Source organism: Elgaria multicarinata, chromosome 7 (assembly GCF_023053635.1).
Source record: "Elgaria multicarinata webbii isolate HBS135686 ecotype San Diego chromosome 7, rElgMul1.1.pri, whole genome shotgun sequence".
NCBI classification, from domain to species: Eukaryota; Metazoa; Chordata; class Lepidosauria; order Squamata; family Anguidae; genus Elgaria; species Elgaria multicarinata.
In genome coordinates, this window is record NC_086177.1 from 11,942,783 (window position 1) to 11,965,546 (window position 22,764).

Genomic DNA, 22,764 nt, shown 5'->3' on the forward strand with positions numbered 1-22,764 from the left:
ATTCTATGATTCTATGTTGTAAGGTTATCTTTCACTTCCCTGGCCCGCTTTGCAACCAAAGCTATGAGGGGTATGGGCTTAAAAAAATGGTTTTAGGCCCAGAAAGTGCGGTAGACATGAAGAAGTGACCCCAGCGGGCGGCGAATTCGGCAGTGCCTGGCTCGAACCTGGCCTCAGCCCCTTCCCCCATCTGCAGGCAATACCCATCTGCAGACCTACCTTCCAGGGTTGTTGTGTAAGGATGGAGGAGCTGATCATGGCGAAGAGCTTCGAGTACCTTAAATCCTAGGCGTGATTTTAGTCGTATTAGGAACGCAGGGGTTTGGGGGTTTTTTTTGGGGGGGGGGGTATTATTATTGTTCTTTTCCTTTCGCTAAGCCGGTCTCGAACCGGCGGAGCTGGGAGCTGCGTTGGCGGCAGCCCCGAGAGAAAGTTGCGCGCGGGGGAGTAGCCGCCGCCACCTCCCCCGCAGCCGCAGCCAGCAGCCAGGGCAGCGTTGGAAAGTGTTAATCAGGAGGAGGAAAAAGGCGCGCGACGAGCGCCGCTATTCACTGGAACGTCACTCCGGTACAGGGGGTTAGTGAAGTGACTGCGGCGCCTGGGGACTGGAGGCACTCACTAGTCGGACTGACTCCACCAGTCAGGTATTCCATACACTGAGCAATGTGTCCATTAGCGCGCTGCTGCTCTCGCTGCGGCTGCTGCTGCCGCTGCTGCTGCTGCTGCCGCTCCGCTCCTCTCCAAAGCGAGCCGAGGCGATCGAGGCGAAAAGAGGCGGCCGCCTCCTGCCATGGACAAGCTCTCGCCAGGCGAGCCTAGGCGCAGCCCGGCGTGATTGCAGGTAAAGGGGCAGGAAAGCGCCTTGTCTCGCGCGCCGGCCACGCCGCTGCGCGCACCCCCACCCCACCACCCCCCGCCACAATAGCCGGCCTTTTGTAGCCAGCCAGCCAGCCAGCCAGCCGGCTGGGAGGAGAAAACCTCAGGCTGGAGGTGAGAGAAACTCGCGGTGATCAATCACGCGGCTTTGGCACTGTTTACCCAGGGCTGAGCGAGAGCGGGCAAAACAGAAGCCTTCGTTGGCGGGGGATATGGGGAGGGTGGTGTGCACGCAGGAGAACTTTCGCGGGTTTCTACAGAAGGTGGGGGCGGATTGCGTTGGTTTATTGCTGTGTTGAGAAAGTTTGGTGGACAGGGCTTTTTTGGGAGGGGGGCACCAATGTAAAGCAAGTGTTTGGTGTTTGTTTGGAGAGGGGTTGATTCGGCGTGGGGAGGCTGATTCGCGGCGGGGGGGTGCTTGTCAGTGCAATCCTGTACCTGTCTACTCAGAAGTAAGTCCCATTGAGTTCAATATGGTTGACGTGGATATAGGATTGCAACAGTTATTTTTTCCCTCCTCCAATCAGAGATTCTTGCTTTGAAATCAGCCCCCCGAAACGGTTTCCCTTGGTCGTAGGGGACCAGTCGTAGTTTTCAGTAACGACGCCGTGGCACTCTGCATATGCTCGGGGATATACTTTTTATTGATTTTCATCGCATTTGGCTAGGACTCCCATGGTTTCGACACTGAAAACGGGTTCTAAATGGGCCCTACTTCTAAATTAGCCCTGTCGAAATGTGCTCTTTCTTTCTTTCTCTCTTTCTTTCTCTCTTTCTTTCTTGCTCCTACCCCGGCCAACGCCTCACCACAGATTTCTTTTCATTGTTGGAAGTCAAGGAAGAAAACTTAGGGGAGATTTAATTTGGGGGAGAGGCAATTTTCTTACTGCTGAAGATATTGGGTAATAAATCCCATCGATTTTTTATTTTTATTTATTTTTTGTTAACTGGAGAAAAATCTCCTAGAGGGTCCCTTAATTGTTACGTGTGCCGGAAGAATGAAAACGAACCCAAATATCCGCAGAAATGAAGCAGGGAGGGGGGGTCCTATTAGTTCGGACCAGGCATATGTTTAGAGACAGTTTGTGCAAAGGTGGGTCCTAAACTGGCTTTAGGGTTGTGGCTACTTCAAGTCCAGGGTCAAGTCAGGTGTCTGCTCACCAGCCAGGAGAGATCCGCAATTTCTAGGCTAAGGCTCTTGCAGGTTTCTCCAAGCAGGTAGGAAGCCAAGGTCCGAAATAGAAATTACTGGGGAAGACCGACTTAAGGTCCTCTCTCCAAGGTCGTAGGCTCAAGTTCATTTAACGTCCCTACCAGCCATCCTAACCATGTTTACGCGGGAGGAAGTCCGACTGTTTTCATTTGGGATTCCACGAGTAAAAAATGCGCAGGATTGCAACTTCGCTCCTCAACCATCTGGGTGCTCAAAATGCGTGGGGGAAAGACGGGTTTTATAACACCCTTTACACAACACTGCGAATTCTAATCCGCGTTGACGGCTGTAAATTCGGAACCCGAGGTAATAGTTATTCCTGGGCAGTTAAGGCGAAGTAACTTTCAGCTTGTGTACTCGGGGCAAAACAAGACACTGTTTTCTCGGACTGCTCGAAACTTCTTGCCTTCTGTCCATCAGAGCAACTGTCTGACCCACTAAGGGCCTGCCCGGGCATCTGTCTCTTTCTTCCAAGTTTTCCTGGGGAGGAAGAAAGAAAGAAACAGACTTTGGCTTCAGCTTCTTGGAGAAAGAGGATTTAAAAAAAAAATCTACAGAGTTGTAAACTCTGAGGACCCGCACGCGCGTTTTTCCCCCTCTTCTTTTTTGGGGGCTCTGATGCTTCTGATTTGTTTTGTTGTGGTTTTGAATAGCACCTATTCAAAGTGTTGACTTTGGGAATTATTCTTTTCCAATCTCCGATTGGTCCTGGTGGACTCCTTTTTGCAAAGGAGCTCCGTTTTGTTTCGGGGGCTCTTCGTGGTTAGGTCTGCGCGTTCCATTACGCTCCACCAAACGAACGGGTCCTTTTTCAAATGCCTGATCGGAATAGCGCGCAGCCTCTTCTCCGCGGCTGTCAAAGTGAGCAAGGCACGCTTAAAGCTCTGCCCTGCGGTGCCTTTGGGACACCGCGGCTTGCCAGCTTTTCTGTCGGCCCAAGAAGTTGGGAAGGGGGTTATGCAACTGGACTTACTCGCGAAGGAACCCTTTCTTCCCAAGCTGGGGCGTTGTTGTTGCTGCTGTTGTTTTAATAACTCGGCTTTCCAAACAGGTTTATGAGGCTGAAAATAGGATAGGGATGAGAGTTGTTGAAGCGCTGGAGAAGTTAAGATGACAGGATGGAGGGGGTTAAAAGAGAGGGGACGAATGGAAAAATATTAAGAGGGATTAAAGACAAGTGTGGATTTTGATCGTACGTTGCTTTATAGGACTTACTTTCGAGTCAGTGTGCATAGGGCTGAATCCTTGCAGCCCGCTCCTATGAAGTTCGTTGCACTGAGGCTGGTAGGACTTACTCCCCAGTAAGGAGGCGTCGATTACACCCCGGACAGGCCTTGATCTTAAACACGGTTATTCGGATATCGGGCTCGTGGGTCGCCAGGAGGCCAACTTCCGAGTAAACGTGCTTCGGAACGCCATCTAAAACCTGGGCCACAGCTAGACTTAAGGTTTATCCTGGGATCATCCAGGGTTCGCCCCTGCCTGAGCACTGGATCCCCTGTGTGTCACCTAGATTAACAGGTCTGACCCCTGGACGATCCAGGGATAAACCTGAGGTCTAGCTGTGGCCCTGCATTCCTATACAAACACCGCTGGATCTGGCTGGACTTATTTCCAAGTGAATCTGCTCGGATCGAGCTGTTCCTTCTTCAAAAAACCATGCGAGGGGAAGGGCTCGCCAGCCACCGCGGCCTTGTCGGACTCAATCTGTGGAAGTCCAGTGGCAAAGCGAGGGGGGAAATTTAAAAAATAAATAAATCGCGTTTACTTCTATCGAGCACCGGAACGGCTTATTCCGAGGGAAATTCTCAGGCGAGTGGTGTAAAGGCGGCGTGGTTGGGCAGAGGCTATCGGCGGTTGATACGGAAATAGAGCCCCCGGGGGCGCTGCCGGTGGAATTTCGAGTTTCGCGAGGCGTCGCGCGGGGGTGTGGGAAAGGCGGATTTCCCGACGTTCGATTTTGGAACGCTCGCGACGAGTTCGGAAAGAGTTTTCCTCCCGCGCCCATCCGCCAAGTGCGGCGCTGAGCTGCGTGGGCGATCCGGGCGCAGCTGCATCCCCGCCCTCCTGGGCTCCGCCACTACCAGCCCCTGGCGAATGACGCGCCTGCGTGCGGCAGGCAACAAACCCGCGTCCCCCCAAGGATCGCGGTCTGTAGCTAAGGTACCTCGACTCAGAAGTCACTTCCAGTCAAATCCGGGAGCGGGCAGGGGAGGCGTTCTGAGTCAACCTGGCTAGAACGGCAGCTTTGGTTTTCTAAACCACCCTCACTTCTTCTAAATCAGATCTGAACCGGCTCTCCAGCTAAAGCGTCTGCCAAAACGTCGGATCGCTCACTTGTATGGGAGGAATTGGTTTCGCTCCTGAAAGTGGATCTCTCTTCTGCAAACCACCACCACCCCCCTCAGCCCAATTTGGCTGAATCCCTCATCAGCGACAGGCTGTATACAAGAAGGGGGGGGCGTTTTAGCACTGCAGGAGGAAAAGGCATCACTTTCACAGCCTGCCCAGGAAGCAATAACAGAAAGGAGATCTCTTTTATCCCATCCCCAACGCATTTGCTGAAAAGTCTTTTGCGATCCCTAAACTACTTGGTGGGCTGGGCGGGAGCGACTGCACTCAACCCGATATAAGGTACCACCATGCACCAGTTAAGCCGCTTTAAATGATCTGTCAGTCTGGTAATAAGATCCGGCTCCTGTAGCGCCTTAGGTGGAAGGAAGGTCTCTCGCCGGAATAAACGGGACCTCCGTCCCAGTAGAATCGGGTTTGTGCCAAATAGACTTAAAACTAGCCCATTCTGGTTTAGTCGCGTTGTGGATCGGGTTGCCACACTGAGTCGTTCGAGTGCCGTGTTCTGCACACGTCTCTCCCTTTACATACATACAGGAGAAATCTGGACACGTGTTTCCTACATTTTACCAAAGCCTTTCTCTCTCTCTCTCTCTCTCTCTCTCACACACACACACACACACACACACACAGAGACTTGTACACAGCCTACATGAAGACTGTATCCCTTTGCTTACTTACGTGAAAGTAAGTAACCTTAGGTCTAAATAAACAAACATTACAGTGCAGTGTAATCCTAGGCGTGTCTGTTCAGAAGTAAGCCCCACTGAGTTCCATGGGAGTTACTCCCAAGCAACTGTGCGTGGGATCGCAGCCTTAAGGTTCATACTTCACATTATACGGGAAATCGGGGGTTGAATGTCTACTACTAGGCCTATTTATTTTCTCTTAAAAGCATCTGCGGGGGGGGGGGAGGGGTAGATGGCAGAAGAGGCTCTGGGAGAGGGTATGTTAACCCTTCCCCCGTTTCGCCTCTCTGAACGCCCCCCCCTCAACTGCTGCTTGCCCCCCGCCCCGGTTCCATTGAACAAAGTGGGACTTACTTTTGAGTAATGCACAGAACCGGGCTGTTACTTTGAAGCCTAGGTCCCATTCGTTTTAGTGGGATGTATTTTCTCATACTGGTGTGGACGGCTCCACCGAAGTTCCCAGCGACTGGCACAGCTGGCCTGAAGAGGTTTACTTCGGAGGGAGCCTCACGGGTGCCTATGGATCCCTTCCTTCCGAGTATGCGCGCTCAGGATTGGGAGCCCTCCTCCTCCTCCTCCTCCTCCTCCTCCGGTGGGACTGCTGTGTTCCTTGGCTGCCTTGAACTCGAGCCTGCGAGAGCCCAAGCCTTTGCCTCGGTAAATTATAGCAATTACGCAGCAGATATGATTATATTAGGTGTACTGCGGTCTCCAGATAGTCATCCATCACCCTCAATCGAGCTGTCAGAGCGGGCAGATTCGTCCCTGGGAGGCACCAAGTCTTCCAGCTGGGGAGAAGAAGGGAACATCATCATTAATTAGAGTGTGACCCTGGGGCTATTCACATGTCTGAACCCAGGCAGCTCTCCGAGCAAGTCTGCACTCCTTTCCTCCCCTTCCTCCGCCCCAGCTGCCCTCCCCTCCCCTCTATAAACACACAGAGAGAGAGAGAGAGAGAGCTTGCAAAGTCTCCCAAGGGTCTGGCAAACTTGCCCACCGCAAGTTCCTCCAACCAGGAAAGTGGGGTTTTGAGAGACTGGGTTCTTCCCCAACCCCCCAATATACACACACACAAACCCTGGAGGGAAACTATAAGCACTGGATTTTGCAGGAGTGGGTGAGGAGGAATGATAGGGTGGTGAAACTACTAATAGTATTAGAATTTATAAAGAACTTCTCGTTTTTATTCCCCAAGCCTAAGAAGCTTTAAATAAGTTCCACTGGATTCAGTGGGTCTTACTAAAGAGGACTTACGGATCCAGGTAATAATCTTTGGGATTATTAAATATATCTGAGATCACTTATAACATTTACCAAAGATATTGTTTTGGGTTTGGCATGAAGCAATAAAGCAATGAAGTTATGCTTTAGCAGCACAGTCCTATGCATGTCTACTTGGAAGTGTTCTACACGGAATTGAATGGGGCTTACTCCCAGGTAAGTGTGTGTAAGATTGCAACCTAAGTAAAGGGTTACTTTAGGATTAATAAACATGCTGGTAGTAAGATCCATTGGAATCAGCAAGACTTATTTCAAACAAATTAAATGTAGTTAAGTGATTTGAGTTAATATCTTGGCCTACCCCATGACTGGGGTTAGAGAATATCTTGGAAACACACAACTACCTACAGTCAACTCAGCCAAGCTACCAGGGGTTTGCCCAAGGACCTACACTGCTTGTAAGTTTAGTCCAGGGCTCTGGTTCCTCCAAGGAAGGAATTTCTATCGACAGGAAGGTCAATGGAAACTCTATTTGCCTTTTCGATACAGATTGTGTGTGTGTGAACCACCTAGAGAGTTTCAACTATTGGACACTATACAACTGCAATAAATAAATACATTTTGCAACTTTATGGGTGGCCCATTAAGGGGGCATTTCCCCCATTTTTTACCTTGTTCATTCTTCTAAAACTCTGAGTGTCAGGCCACAGTTAATACTATTTCATTTATTGTGGAAGTAAATCACACTGAGAGTTTAGTTCCTTCCAACAGTTGCTGAATTCCTAAGCATGATTACTTAGAAGTAAGACCATAGTTAACTCTTAGGATCACAGCCTGAGAATCTGAGATCTCAGACTTGTTTCAGAGTTCAGGGATGGTGTTTTGAACCCCTGGCTCTCAGATTGTCCTAAACACTTCAGCACTTCAGATGTTACAGCTTCATTGAAATTCATAGGCATTTTTCTATTACTGTCAATGAAACCTGGATCACTCTTCCAGCAATGGTACTGCTAACAATCAGAGAGAGAGAGAGAGAACAAGAGGGTCTGAGTATTACTTACATAAAAATCTTAAAACTTCACTCCTATTAATCTTGCCTAATAGATTAAAAGGCCTAACAAGAGGCTTCAGAACAGTTTTCAGACCTGGAATTTGGGGAGTCTCCAAGAAAATGCCTTTCTTAATGTGTTCTTATATATATCATGTTCAAATGGATATGAAGAGGACACAAATTTGTCACTACTTAAGACATTTTAGCTATACTTTTGGAGTAATGAAAGTGTGCTTTTCCAAACCCACTCTTCAAATGGCTACAAGATTGAGTCTAATTTGTGTACTCTTTCCTTCCACGAACCCACACACACACAGCCACCACTGTTTACCACACACCCTGCTTTGTGTACCATCCAGCCCAATAAAAAGTTCTGGAGAACCCAAACATCTGCTCTCTATTTTTGTGGCATTTTGGTTGGTTCTAATAAAGGTTTTACCCAACTACAGATTTTGGAAAGTTCCCCCCACCATGGACCAACATGGGGACCAACGTGCTTTTTCAGGCTGAGAATGATAGCCCTTGCAGACCAAAAACTCAAGTGAAGTTTCAAAGGGGTTATAATTTATTAGGGTGGCGTGGACAAGAGACTAATGATAATACAAAGGGCAAGAATAAAAACAAGAGTGAGGGAATAAGTCCACTCTGCTTTTTGCCCTTATGCCAGCCTCCACACTAAGATTAAAAATCAATCCAAATTAATTTTAGAGAGAGCACAGTGCTATGTCCCACCTCCTGCTATAATGTAAGCTAACCACTCCTGGTGTTTTAGGTTGGTCAGTGGAATTCTGGGAAATGAATAGATACAAACTGGGTTGGAATCCTAAACACACTTCCTGGTAGTAAGCCCCATTGACCTCAATGGAGGTTACTTCTGAGTATGTATAGGATTATACTGTGAACATTGATATGCCCCTTACTTTCTGTAATGAACTTGATTGATTGATACTGTGAACATTGGGAGGAGGAACTGAACTTGATAAAATCTGTATTTGCTGGAAAGAGAAACGTCTGTGTATGTATGTTTAGTGGGAGGGATTTGTGTTGTTGTTTAATAAACCTTCCAGGTTGGCTTACAACTGAAATGATACAATTAGACCAAGGACTGAGAACCAAGGGTGACAGACAGAGCTGATATATTGTTTCACTCCAAGAGATTTTATGGAGTAATTGTGTGTGAGAGAGAGAAGAGATCACATGACATTCCTGCCTTAAGTGGACAATGTAGGGTGTAGCTATAACTGGTTCCAGAAAGTCATAACTACAAACTTGGTGATATTGGAGCAGCTTCTCCTGGTGTAAGGATGTGAAAACTTTCCAGTCACATAATGTATTTCTGGTCTACAAAAAGTCCCATGTACCCACACAATTAAAAAAACAACAACCCTGCAATCCAGTACACACTTACCTGGGAGAAAAGCTCATTGAACTCAATGGGACTTACTTCTGAGTAATCATGTATAGGATTGTACTGTAATTGAGATGGAAGGATGCTTTAGCATAGTCCGTGGCCGTAGCTAGACCTAAGGTTTATCCCAGGATCATCTCGGGTTCGTCCCTGCCTGAGCGCTAGATGCCCTGTGTGGCACTTAGATGAACAGGTTTGACCCCAGGAAAATCCTGGGATAAACCTTAGGTCTAGCTACCGCCCAATCTGGTACCTTCCAGGTGGTTTTATACTACAGCTTCCATCATCCCTGACAATTGTCCATGCTGGTTAGTGCTGATGGGAGTTGTGGTCCAAAAGTTGTGGAGGGCACTAGGTTGGGGAAGGAAAGTCTAAGCTATTAGATAGGAAGTCCCTTCCTCTAACCTTGCCCCTATCATGAACTCATTAGGAGTTCTTAGACAATCCACTCTCTCAGCCCCAACCCTGTGCCTGCAAGTTAGGAATGGTAATACTGGCATACTTTGCAGGGTTGTTGTAAGGATTACTGATGTAATGCATGTGTATGAAGATTCTGCCCTGTTTATGACTCTCAGATGGTGTGAGAAGTATTGATAAAAGCTGTCAATGTGCAAATCAAAGTCAGCATGAGTTTAAAGTTCCATTCTGCTCCTCCTGTAATAAAATAAAGTTTATTCCCAGGTGTGGTTCCCTCCCACCTTCGCTTTAAGAAATGAAGATAGACCCCACGCCCAGTTTAAAAAGTTGTTTTTATAAGTAACCTCCATCCTCCTAAAGCACAATTCTGTACTTGTCTACTCAGAAGTAAGGCTCGCTGAGTTCAATGGGGCTCACTCCCAGGTAAGGGGATACAGGCTTGCCGCTTCAGATGCTCAGACTCGGTTCCAGTGTAAATAAATGCCTGCATCTTATCCTTTCTTAATCTGTGTTTTGGTGAGGGGAATGTGGGGTGTTTGATGGGGGTCACGTATTTGGAGCGTGGAAAACCCCAGGGGAGCTGCAAGGGCCTCCTTTCCGCCCGCCTTCTCGCAAGCGTCAGGGCTTATTTCAACAGTTGATTTAAAAGCCTCCCTGGCCCTAGTCCATTCCGTCGGTCTTATTTGTAAGTGGGACTGATGAATACAGGGCGAGAAGGGAGACGCAGCAGGCAGCTGCTCATTAATTAATTTCTAATTAAAAGTGCTGAGTACCCTTCAGTGAGTCCGTGTGTGTGTGTGTGTGTGTGTGTGTGCGTGCGTGCGCGCGCGCGCGCGCGCGCGCAGACTTCAGGCTTCCGGGATCTCCTTCAGTTTTTCTAGAACCTCGAGAACCAACTGGAGCCTGGTGTCAAAGACATAAACTTCGAATTAAAGAACGTTGATGTTGATCCTAGGAATTTGTTTTCAGTACCAGATCTCTCTCTCTCTCTCTCTCTCTCTCCCTTTTACACACTCACACACCCCCTTCAAGCTTTCTTCATTTCAGCGGTGTCGTTTAGGATTCGGGGAGGGGGGGCATTTTTTTGATCCTTTTTCTTAACCGATAGGAAGTCAGAAAGCCTTCGTGATCTACTGGAAACTACCCGGGGATCTCTTTTCAAATTACCCAGAGATCTAACCAGCCGCTGTAGATCTACTGTCTGCCCACCCTTGGTGTGGGGTGATTCCCTCATCTCCAAACTCTTTTCTCTGAGAATGCACTAACGCATCACTCAAACCCACGGGAGCTTTGCCGTTCGTGTGACTCCGTGCGGGTGCGCGCGCGCGAGTTGCGAGCGACCGAATTGCGCCCCTTTTATTTTCGGTGCCGCAACAGCACTCGAAATGACGATGATCAATCCATTCGATCAAACAAACTTGGTTCTATTGCAGGCGCCCTTGGGCGTGCTTTAAACTGTGGCGTACCCTCCAAAGGTGCATCCGCACGCCTGCCTCCTCCCCCACCCACCACACCCACCCATAGTTTCTGTGGGGCTTTTCCTGACGTCAGATATTCTTTGACTTGACATGTGTGTTTGAAGTATGGGTGGTTTCTCCCCCCACACACACAACCCACCCACCCTCTCTCTGCCTGTGTGTGGCCAAATATATATATATATATATATATATATATATATATATATATATATATATATGAAAGCTGGCAGCAGCCACGGCTTTTATGTCTCCTACGCGTGGAAGAAACGCCACCTTCCTTAAGCGCCCTCTTTGGAGACCGTGGGGGTGCTTTGTGTACATGTGGGGTGGGGGTGGGGGTGGGGGTGGGGAATACCTCCACCCCCACTTTACAAAAAAAAAACCCGTTGCCGGTTCAGATAGATGTATTCAAGGTGGCTTTGTGCTCGGTCCTCTCAGCCCCTAGGAAAGTCACGCTGCCCTTCCATCGGGACAACACGGCAGAGCAAGGCTGTCGCCGGAGTTCGTGGATCGGACGCCTCTCCTGGTTCTTCCTGGCGCCTGGGAGCCCCCCGTTGCCATGTCCTACCCCCAGTTCGGATACCCCTACTCATCTGCACCCCAGGTAAGACCTGCCGGGCAAGGATCGCGTCCACGCCCTCGGCGTTCTCCTCCTCCTCCTCCTCCTCCTCCTCCTCCTCCTTCTCCTCCGGTGGCATTGTGCCGGAACGCCCCCGCCCCCAGGTCTCTCGCCCCAGACGCGTTTGTAGGACCCTGTGATGCAACTAGCATATATGGGGGGGGGGGGAGGGCGAGCAAAATCCTTCCAGAGCCGGGAGCTGTCCTGCTTTACACCGAAGTAGATCCCATTGCACTCAAAGGCACTTTCTTCCAAGGAAACATGGTTAATTGTGGCCACGGTAGGGAGAGCTTCGTCCTGGGACTGTAAGGCTGGTGTCCTAAGCACGCTGTTAAAGGGGTCGTTGGCCCATTGCCTGGAGGGGCTCTTTCTTATGAGCAGCGGAGGCTGGAGGCTCCGATTTTGGTGGGACTTTGAATCCGTGTCCAGAACGCCAACGGAGCTGTCCAAGGTCCCGGACTCTAGCCCCAAACTAGGTTCAGCACCTTGGAGAGGTCCTTTAGAGTTCTGCCTGAAACCCAGAGTGGATTCGCAGCCCCGCCGAAATCGGAACAACCAGCCTCCACTGCTTCTGAGTGAACAGATCAAGGATCGCGCTGTTAAGCAAGGAGAGCTGTAAGGAATCGGGGTGCAGTGTGCACGGTCTTCCAACTTCCGAAGTACCAACTTTCGGAGGGGGTAGCGTTGTTACAGTGCAGTCCTATTCATATCTACTCCAAAGTTGGCACAATTGAGTTCAAGGGACTTACTCCCAGGTAAGTGGGGTATAGGGCTGCAGCCTTAATCTGTACGGCAGCAAAAACAGCACAGATTCTTGCAGTACCTTAAAGCCTAACGAATTTCAGAGGCACTCCAGAACTCACTACTTAATTCCACGGATGTCCTCCGGTCTTACTTGCAAGAAGTGGGGTTGGAGTTGCGGGTAGAAAGAAAACTCCTTCACACTGGCCAGTGCCATGGAACTACTGTGGGATAAGAGCGTGGATGGTGGCAGGTTTTGAAGAAGCAAAACAAACGCTGCAGAGACCAGGTTCATGCCACAACTTGAATTTGAGAGCGAGGCATTCAATGGAGCAACATCAGCTGGAATGCAGGGTTTCGGCTGAACTGCTTTCTGGGTCTTTCGCTTACGAGCTGCGGGAGCAGGATGGACTTCACCCACCCAACCCAGAAGCGGCTGTTATAATTACAGGCTCTAACAAAGATTAAATAGGTCTCTCGAAGGATCTGGAAGTAAATTCCACAAACATCTAGATGACTTTTATTTCGAAATAAACGGCTTGGACGACATATGTGTTAGTGTCGATAAGAATGCATTAAACCCTGAAAAGTCTCTCTCATCCTCTCTCTCTCTTTAGTTAAGTGTGAGCTGGAACTAGGTTCCCCCACTCCCCAGCTGCTCTTTAAATTACTGCCCGATCCACAAACTAGTTAAGCAACTGGGTTTAACATAATATATAAGGTACTTATTTAAGATCACTTAACCCGGATAAGTTATCCTTTCACTGCCCTCTCCTACCGCAGTTAAAGCTGGATTTCGCTCTCTTTCCTAAACATCCTATACTCCCTTACCTGAGGGTAAGTCCCATTGAATTCAATAGGACTTAGTGAAAAGGCACATAGGCTTGTGCTGTTGACTGGGTGGTTACAGACGACCATTTATCACAGATTTTACCACACTTCTGCACCTGACGATGTGTGTGATAACTTGATGATGCATAACTTGATGATCACCCCTTGACTAGACAATGGAGACCACCAAGCTACCCTGGGACAACTTGGTCCTTTGTATGTGCCCATGAGTGAGGACAGAAAGAGGGGTGGAAGTTATTCTGGATTAATGAACGTGTGCAAACCATTGTCATTAAAACCGATGGACACGTTTGCCACGGAAGTCAATAGGGGGCTTGGGACCCGCACCCCAATGGCTTTCGCTTGTCACTGGTTGGTAGATCTTGGGCCTTAGCCAGACCTAAGGTTTATCCCGGGATCATCCCTGTTCATGTAAATGACACACAGGATATCCCGGGAGCAGGCAGGGACGACCCCCGGATAAACCTTAGGTCTAGCTAAGGCCTTGGTTGCCCGGGCTCGCAGTTCCACCCTCCGAGTTCATTGCCCTGTCCTTTCTTCTCCTAGTTCCTGATGACTACCAATTCCTTGACCACTTGCTGCGAGACCAGCGGCCGGACTCTCGCGGACTCGGGGGCGGCGGCAGCCTCCGCGCAGACACCCGTCTATTGCCCCGTGTACGAGAGCAGGCTGCTGGCCACGGCCAGGCACGAGCTCAACTCGGCAGCTGCCCTGGGGGTCTATGGCAATCCCTACACGAACACCCAGGGCTACGGCAACTACGTCACCTACGGGACGGAGGCGTCGGCCTTCTACTCCTTGGTAAGTCTTCGGGGCAACGGGGCTCCACGAGAAGGAAAACTCAGAGCCTCTTTTATCCAGGATCGTTGCCTCCGTGTTCAGAGGAGGGCAACCAGGATGATCAGGGGTCTGGAAACAAAGCCCTATGAAGAGAGACTGAAAGAACTGGGTATGTTTAGCCTGGAGAAGAGAAGATTGAGGGGAGACATGATAGCACTCTTCAAATACTTAAAAGGTTGTCACACACAGGAGGGCCAGGATCTCTTCTCGATCCTCCCAGAGTGTGGGACACGGAATAACGGGCTCAAGTTAAAGGAAGCCAGATTCCAGCTGGACATCAGGAAAAACTTCCTGTTAGAGCAGTACGACAATGGAACCAGTTACCTAGGGAGGTGGTGTGCTCTCCCACACTAGAGGCCTTCAAGAAGCAGCTGGACAGCCATCTGTCAGGGATGCTTTAGGGTGGATTCCTGTATTGAGCAGGGGGTTGGACTCATTGGCCTTGTAGGCCCCTTCCAACTCTGCTATTCTATGATTCTATGCAAGCAAGCAGACTGTCTCGGCCAACACTAGGCGTGCTTGCTTCCTAAGCCCCACCCCTAAGGAAGGCAGCCGTCCTAAGCACAGTTGCTAAGGAGAAACTGCCATGAGCTAAACATGCGTAGGGTCACCCAGCCCAGCCCAGTTTGGTCCTGTGCTTTATGACATCACTGTTGCCGCCTGTGATGTCACCTACTGAAACTGTCCCACCGAAGTGAATCTGAATGTCTCTAACAGCACAAGATCTCGGACTTCCATAAAGCAGACTTCCCCCAACCTGTTCTCCTCCAGATGTTTGGGACCGCAGCTCCCAGCATTCCTGACCATTGGCCGTGATGGCTGGGACTTGGGGGAAGGCTAGCTTAAAGTTTAAAATAAAATTCTATGTAAAATATTTGCTGGAAGAGACACCACCATTAGAAATCGACTGCGTGGGCTTGGAAAGTTCAATCGTCCTAGAATTCCCGGTGAAGTCCCATTTTATTGCAACTGAGCATTCCGGTAAAGTTACGTTTAGGATTTCCCCTTCTTTAAGTGGGGGAGCAAATTTTAGCCCACTACTTTTCAATTTTCACATGTGCGTCTGAGGTCATCAAAAGCATGCCAGGTTGTTGTTGTTTTTCATTTTCAGTGTCCCATTTTATCCTTGCTTATTCCTAGCAATTTGCTCTAAAAATATCCCCCCAATACAGTTGAATGTATAAAATAGTTCTTATTTAGTCTGTTGAGAGGGGGCAACAGTAGCAGAGCATGTGAGAAAAACACTGGAATTAGTAGAAGGAGGCTGCGCACACTTACTTGGGAGTAAACTCAATTGCAGTAGACTTACTTCTGAGTAGACATGTCTAAAATGGACTGATAATATTAATGTTGGGCTGGAGAGCCTGCCTTCCAGAACAGGGGCGAACAGAGTGTGCTGGACTAGTTGGACCCTCGGTCTGATCCAGCATGGCACTTCTTATGTTCTTTTTGGACTACAACTCCCCTCACCATTGGCTATGCTGGCTGGGGCTGATGGGAGTTGCAGTCCAACAACATTTGAAGGAGCACACGTTGCTTAAGGGGCTTAAATTCGGCTGGATCCTGCCAGTCGATATGTTTCTCCATGCCAAAAATAAAATAAAAATGCCTATTGATTCGTGCCTCCCTTGCCCACTGCCGCTGTGAGAGTGGAGGGCTGATAAGTGGCCATATTTGGTTTTGTTCCAGAATAGCTTTGATTCGAAGGATGGGAGTGGATCTGCGCATGCGGGAATTACCCAGGCGGCCGCTTACTATCCCTACGATCACACCCTCAGTCAGTATCAATATGACAGGTAAGAAATAAACAGCAATTAATTAATTGCAAGGCAGAACCAGGGAGACGCAAGGGGTGGGGGGGAGAGAAGGTCGATTGCGTTTCTTCCCCTGATCAGGAAGCACTTTAAAGATGGCTACATCATCTCGGTATATTTGTGCATTTATAAAAGAGTCATAACAATCAGTGTGGATGGAAATTAATGTGCACAGGATGGGGAAAGGAGGAGATCACACTGTATCATGGCCAGATCTGGTGTCTGATGCATGGAACATTCACAGGTCACATTAGACGGAATCCTGAATGGGAGCAGACTGCTTTTAGGGGCTAAATCACTGGATGATGCACTGATCCAAAAAACATGGAAGGAATCATATATAGGCGTGAAAATAATTTCTTAGTACTCATGCCATTATGCAATCTGGCATACAGTTGTAGCATGTTTGCACCGACCTCTTCATCACCTGATGATTGCAGTCTCCAGTGGACAAGTCCTGCATGCATGAAAGCACCTTATAGACTGTAAAAAGCAATGCTTTTCAATAGAAGCTGTTCAAGAAATCGGCTACGGAAATGGTCACCCTAGTGGTGAGGTAGTGTACTGGCCTAGTGTCGCTGATTCAAATCCTACCTCCTCTTTCACTTAGAGGGGGCCTTAGGCAATCCAGTGTCTTAGCTTCCCAATCATCCCATTTGCAATATGGAGGTAGTAAATACTGGCCTGCCTTACAGGAGGGTTGTAAGGATCGCTGAGATAACAAATGGAAAGTGCTCTCCGCGCTCATAATTAGCTATACCATATAGCTAAGGGTTATTATTCATTGATGAGTAATCAGTGATGTAGACTGCATGTGTGAACTGCTTTCTGAGCTACTTAAATCCTGTTGACTTCAATAGCAAACAGCAATAGCAATCCTCTACAAGTATATTCAGAAGCCCCATTGAATTCAATGGGACTTACTCACAGGTGGATGCTGCAATCCTATACCCACTTATCTGGAATAAACCCCACTGAACTCAACAAGACTTCTGGTTGTATATGTATAGGCTGTATTCTAGATGCATTTTCCTGGCAACAAGTCCCATTGATCTTGGTGGGGCTTACTTCAGAGTAGACATACATACGACTGCACTGTAAGTAGCATAAAAAAACGAGCGCAGGAGTGTATCCACAGGAATCCAATGAAACAAATTGCAAAAGTCCCAGGGGATTAAATGGAGTTTAATTGCACCCAGTGTTTACCTCACCATTAATGAAATAAGTTACATTTGTATTTTGTCTGCATATGTGTCTTTATTCACTGATTTGGGGCTTGTTTACACAGTTTGATCCTTGATTTATCTTGGAGAAGCTGGCATCGAATGCAAATGTTTCCTCTCACCTTTTCTATTCGTCTACCATTTCCCCATTTTAGGCTGCAATCCTATACATGTGTACACACTATTCCTGTACGCAGTCAATAGGGCTTGCTTCTGTAGGAATGCTGTTAATCTTATTAGCATCCTATTCTCAAATTCCCACAGATATTTCTTTGAAAGTAAGTCCCATTGATTAAATGGAGATCAGTCCCACTGATGAATACCCGATCCAATCTATTTTACTAGGGAGTAAACTGAGTGCAATGGGACTTAAGCCTGTTCAGGATTTAGAAGTGGAGCAATGATACTCTCTCAAAAAAGCACAAAACACTGGTATGTTCTCCGTGCAGCAGTGGCTTCTACTTTAGTGGCTTCTGCACAGGAGAATGCCCTGATGGATCATGCTCCTTGACTCGTGAAGCACTAAACATCTGAAGGAAACACAGAGTGAGAATTTCCCCTAGTGATCCAATCCCTATTTCCCCCAATATTCTCAGCATTTAATATTTATATCCTTAAGTCACTGTAAGAAAGAGCAGTGGTGGGTTCAGCCTAAGAGCAGATCACACCAAAAAAAATTGATTATCCAACCAATCTGCATTAGTTTAATCATTATTCATGTCTTGCTTCCAAGGACTAGTTCACATGTGCATGCATGTCATTTCTCTACACTTGCATAGTGTACACTTCATAACTGGCATCTGAATGTGTAAACTTACTCGATTGGAAGAACAGTGTGAAATTCTACCAAAGTTCTATCTTTGATGGCCTTAATTACACATACAAATCACTTGACCTATTAATAATCAACTGATTGAGATAGATTGGTGAACCAGCCCTTGTTAACTTGCACCTAAATGTATAAATGGCACTGACTCCCTTGAAAAGCTTTGCATTTAGACTTGCAATGGCCCATTCATATAAGCAAGTAATACCTTGATGTTTCATTCATCGGTTGGCATGTGTGAACCAAATCCTTTGCTCATCCCTTCATGTGTTTTTTGCATCTTTTTGGGGGGGGGGGGTTGGATTTCCAAACATTCCCCATGGGGACCTTTTTCTGTCCCCACCCCCACGTTTGCATCATATTAAGCAAACCCTTTTTATCTTTGGTATGGTTGTTTTTTAAAAAGAGCACACGCCAAGAAAATCCCACTTACACTATTTCAACCTTTTAAGCCCAGTGGGTGCTGATGACCTTTCCTTGGATGATGTACATTAAATATTCAGGTATAGCCCAATATCTTGTGCATTAAAAACAAATCTCTAGAAGGAAAGGGTAGGTGAGAAATTTACCAATAATAAAAGAAATATTTTTTATTAACAATTGCACCCTGAGGTTACTTAGGTGTATTCTATGGGGGAGACGAAGCACGTTTTTCTAGTATATCCATCTTACACGAGCTGAATGCTGAGGTTCCCAAAGGCCGGGCTTTCCTTCTATTTGGCGTCTAGGCTGCAATCCGATGCACACTTACTTGAGAGAAAGTCCTACTGAACACGGTGACACTTACTTTTGAGTAAATGCACATGAGTTTGTTCTGTAAGTCTGCAATCCTAAGCATACTTACTTGACAGTGCTTGCTCAGAAGTAAGCACTGGTACTTACTTCTGAGCAAACATGTATAGTATCCAAAGCAGCACGCTTGTAAACAGTCCAAGTTAGGCTTTTAACATTTAAGGTGATTATTAAGTATCCTGAGTATATTGTGAGCTAGGTCCCAAAGACTTCACCCATAACTTAGTTGAGCCTAAATTCCAAGATTTACAGTGCAATCCCATGTTCAGTGAGACTTACTCCCAAGTAAATGTGCATAGGAATGCAACCCAGGCAGATTTGATTGCCTAGGTTTTTAACATTAACAGTACAATCCTATACATGTCTACTTAGAAGTATGTCCCATTGATTTCAATGGGGCTCACCCCCAGGTAAATGGGTATAGGACTGCAGTCTTAAAGCTGCCATCCTGTATCCATTGAGCTCAGCAGAGCTTACTTCTGTGTAGACGCATAAAGCATTATACACTGTCACTGTGTTTCCAAGCGATGAATCTTTCGAGTCTTTGGATTCAACTGAGCTGAATAGTTTGCCTGATAAGATTGAGGAGTTTGCTGAGACAGAAAAACAAATGATATATCTATTGATACCAGGACTCCTTTTCCACTGGACATGACACTGACCTAGGTGAATGCATTTTCACTGATACTCCTCCCTCACTCTCTTGCCAACCCTAGATATGGCACCATGGACGGAGGGACACGGAGAAAAAATGCCACTCGAGAGACAACCAGCACACTGAAGGCCTGGCTGCAGGAGCACCGCAAGAACCCCTACCCAACCAAGGGTGAGAAGATCATGCTGGCCATCATCACCAAGATGACCCTCACACAGGTCTCCACCTGGTTTGCCAACGCCAGGAGGAGGCTCAAGAAGGAGAACAAGATGACCTGGCCACCAAGGAACAAATGTGCTGATGAAAAGAGACCCTATGAAGATGAGGATGAGGGAGACGGTCCAGGGGAGAGCCTGAAGAATGAGAAACTTGAGGGTATCTATAAAACATTCTAGACCCTTTACAGAATACTGGAGAAGTGAGCTTGTCCCTTTTACCCTTATCCTCTTTTTACCGCAGCCCTTTGAATATGCACTCATCCTCCACTGGGACTAGGATACCATACACATAAGAGATAAGAACTGGGAAGTACATGGGCATAGTATCCTAGTATCAGTGCAGGGTGAATCTATGAGGAGGTTGCCCTCAGACAACTAAGAGGCTTGTGAACTTCCAGTTGAGTTGTGTAGGCCAATGTCCTGCATTGTAGCCCCATTAAGCAACCATAAAAATTCTTACCAAGAAGTATCCCTAAATTCAAGGAGAATCTAACTATATGCCAATCTGCCCTGACAGGGGAATATGATTATCAAAAGAGGGATTTAGCTGCCCTTGTTTGCAACTAGGCCTCACATATAATCCATCCCCTAAATAAAAGTCTTGTTTTCTTGCCGCCCTGTGACCCCAAGGATTAGAAACTTAGCTGATTTTTAAGAGATAACCTTACATTTTACTAAAACTGTGCCGCACAAATGTAGTTATCTTTTATTCTGCCAGGCCGAAACCTGAAGTCAAAATTTCAGAAGACATCTCTGAGGCAGGATCTACACTACTGCTTTATAACGGTATTGAAGTACACCAAGATGTCTTCTGAAATTATGACTTTATGTTTAGGCCTGGCAGAATAAAATACATCTACATTTCTGGGCCATCAAATCCCTGGGCAAGTGACTATCAACTTCAGTTCTCTATTTGTTAAATGGGAATAGGAACTGCAGGGTGGACAGAACTGTTGCGTAAGGAAAAGCAAAAAATTTAAAGAGGAAGAATTTGGAGGCTTCCTTGATAGCTCATGATTATATCTCTGTCTAGTCCACCCTTTCCCAACCTGGTGCCCTCCAGATGTGTTGGACTACAACTTCCAGCGTCCCAGAGCCAGCACATCTGGAGGACATCAAGTTGACTGATGGATGGATGAGTCTTAGACTCGTGGGTGGCCGCAAAGTATTTCGAGGTACTGAATTCCACCATTATTATTTTTGATCTGTCTTTATCTGGTTGAGCTTTTATATTGTATTTCATATTATTATACTGTTGTTTTATACTTTGAATGGTTTTAATTTTTGTGAGCCGCCCAGAGAGCTCCGGCTATTGGGCGGTATAGAAATGCAATAAATAAATAAATCTCACTCTCCCCACCCCCAACACACACCCCCGTTTCTGTTCTCAGAACCCGCGAGCAAGGAGGACAAAGAGCTGGGCCTAAGCGACCTGGACGACTACGACCCGCTGGAATCCGAGAGCTCGGAGGGCGAGCTGAAGGCTCAGGCCTTCGGCCACGTGGAGAGCGACGGCTGCGCCAGCGATCCCTGCAAGGAGGCCTCCCTGGGCGCGGCCACGCTGGAAAGCAACCTCGAGAGGGCCAAGAGCTGCCTCAAGGACCCCACGTCGGGCCCGGAAGCCTGCGAGGCGGCGGAGCTCCTGAGCGCCCGGCAGAGGAGCTGCGAGGCCAAGCCCTGTTATCAGCAGCAGCAGCAGCTCCTGGAAGCCAACAGCAAGCCGAGGATTTGGTCGCTGGCGCACACGGCCACCTCGCTCAACCAGGCGGAGTACCCGTCGTGCATGCTGAAGCGCCAGCAGGGGGCGCCTAGCGCCGCCAGCGCTGTGGCTGCGCCGGCCGTGAGCGTGATCGAGCGGCACCAGAAGGATTCCCCTGTCACCAACCTCAGGAACTGGGTGGACGGCGTGTTCCACGACCCGCTCTTCCGGCACAGTACTTTGAACCAGGCCTTGAGCAACACCACCGTGTCTTGGGCTACCACCAAAGGCTCCATCTTGGAGACGGGGGCCCTGGGGCGCTCGCTGGGGGGCGGCGCCGCCGCCGCCGCCGTGCTCAAGGGGCAGCTGGCAGGCCTGGCGGGGGCCCCGGACTCCAGCAAAGACTTTCTGGCTTTCCCCAAAGCAGGCGGCAAAATGTTCTGCTCCTAACGACCAAGCCCCGTCCGCCTCCCTGGGACAGGGTGGGGAGAAGGCAAGACGGGGACGGAGAGCGAGAGAAAGACTCGGGCCGGACGAGCCACTGACGGGAGGGGAGGGGGACCAAAAAGAAGAAAAGGGGGGGGGGGAGAGAGAGAAGACTTGGAGAGAGTTTAAATTTAAACAAGAGACGTTTTTCAGGAGCAAAACAAAACATGGATTTTAAAAGTCCCGTTTGATGATTTAAAGAGAGACAGAGAGAGAGAGAGAGACTTCTCTGCTGTTTGGAAGATTTTCACTTGGCTGCGACCTTAAGGGATCAATGTCTTCACGGTTATTTAAGTCCGTAGCACGTTTCCACTAGTTATAGAGGCGTCCTTCAGAGTTTACCTTGGGCAAGTTTACAAGGCGCGAGATTCAAATTCAGCTTCTTCGTGGAAGGGGGAGGGAGCTGTTTGTCCTTTTTATTATTTTTATTTGTGGCATGCCAATCTCAGTTACCGAAAAAGACTTCCTTGGGCTTTTGTTCCCCCCCCCCTTTCCTCTTTTCCTTGTTAGCATCTCACCCACAAAGAAAAAAAAATGCACTTCTTCCACCGAGTTCACACCATTGCCCGCACGCACACAAACACAGAATTTGAACTTGACAAATAAGCTATGTCGAAAAGGTATGTTCACTCCAAATAAATTGTCTGTCTCTCAGAGCTGCCCTATAATTTGTGGTCTGTTTGTATGGTCTACGAAAGTGCCCCCACTCGCTTTTACCAAAAAAAGGGGGTTAGCAATTAATAGGTGAGGTGGGGGTGAGTTCAGATAGCCAAGTGGATCTCCTACAACATAGGATGACGTATTGGGATTAAATTTGTATGCCTAGATTCTTACCACGTTTACAGACCAATGTCTATTTCGCAGTGAGTCCCATTGAAATTAATGGAACTTCCTACTCAATATAAGTAGGACGAAGTGATTCTTAGGAGTAAATGTCTGTATTTATTTCCATGTACGTTTGCAGCTGATCCTTTGAACAGAGTTGGACATACTTCAAAGGAAACCTGCATGGGGTTGTAAAGGTCGAATTCCTGAGCAAATGGGAGCAGTGGTGCAAGCCACAACCTCTAACATCATTGGGGAAATTTGCCAGTGATCTGGTTTGCCCCCTTAACGAGCTTAAGACCCAACTGCTTTGACTTAATTTGGTTCAGGATGGAGCCGTTAGCAGCTGAATCGAGAAATCGTTGAGAGTCTGATCATTTATTCAGTTTGAAATAGGGGCTCTAAATAGCCAAGAAGGACTCTGGCGCAAACTACCTTCGCTACCCAGTGAATCCTATGGACATCTGCC

The 22,764-nt window shown here is 47.9% G+C and overlaps 1 protein-coding gene across 4 annotated transcripts; it reads left to right on the top strand.

The window, feature by feature from the left end:
* The first annotated feature begins 724 nt into the window (after window positions 1-724).
* IRX4 (iroquois homeobox 4) lies at window positions 725-21,495 on the top strand. 4 transcript variants are annotated; one of them, XM_063129730.1, is made up of 6 exons: window positions 725-841; window positions 11,144-11,309; window positions 13,464-13,718; window positions 15,447-15,553; window positions 19,129-19,442; window positions 20,677-21,495. In XM_063129730.1, the coding sequence occupies exons 2-6, from the start codon at window positions 11,265-11,267 to the stop codon at window positions 21,432-21,434; spliced, it is 1,479 nt and encodes a 492-aa protein (XP_062985800.1). In that variant the 5' UTR covers window positions 725-841; window positions 11,144-11,264; the 3' UTR covers window positions 21,435-21,495. The 4 variants fall into 4 exon arrangements, with proteins under 4 accessions (XP_062985800.1, XP_062985804.1, XP_062985802.1 ...); XM_063129734.1 differs by having other exon boundaries at window positions 19,129-19,238; XM_063129732.1 differs by lacking the exon at window positions 725-841 and adding an exon at window positions 4,542-4,723.
* Window positions 21,496-22,764: the final 1,269 nt, after the last annotated feature.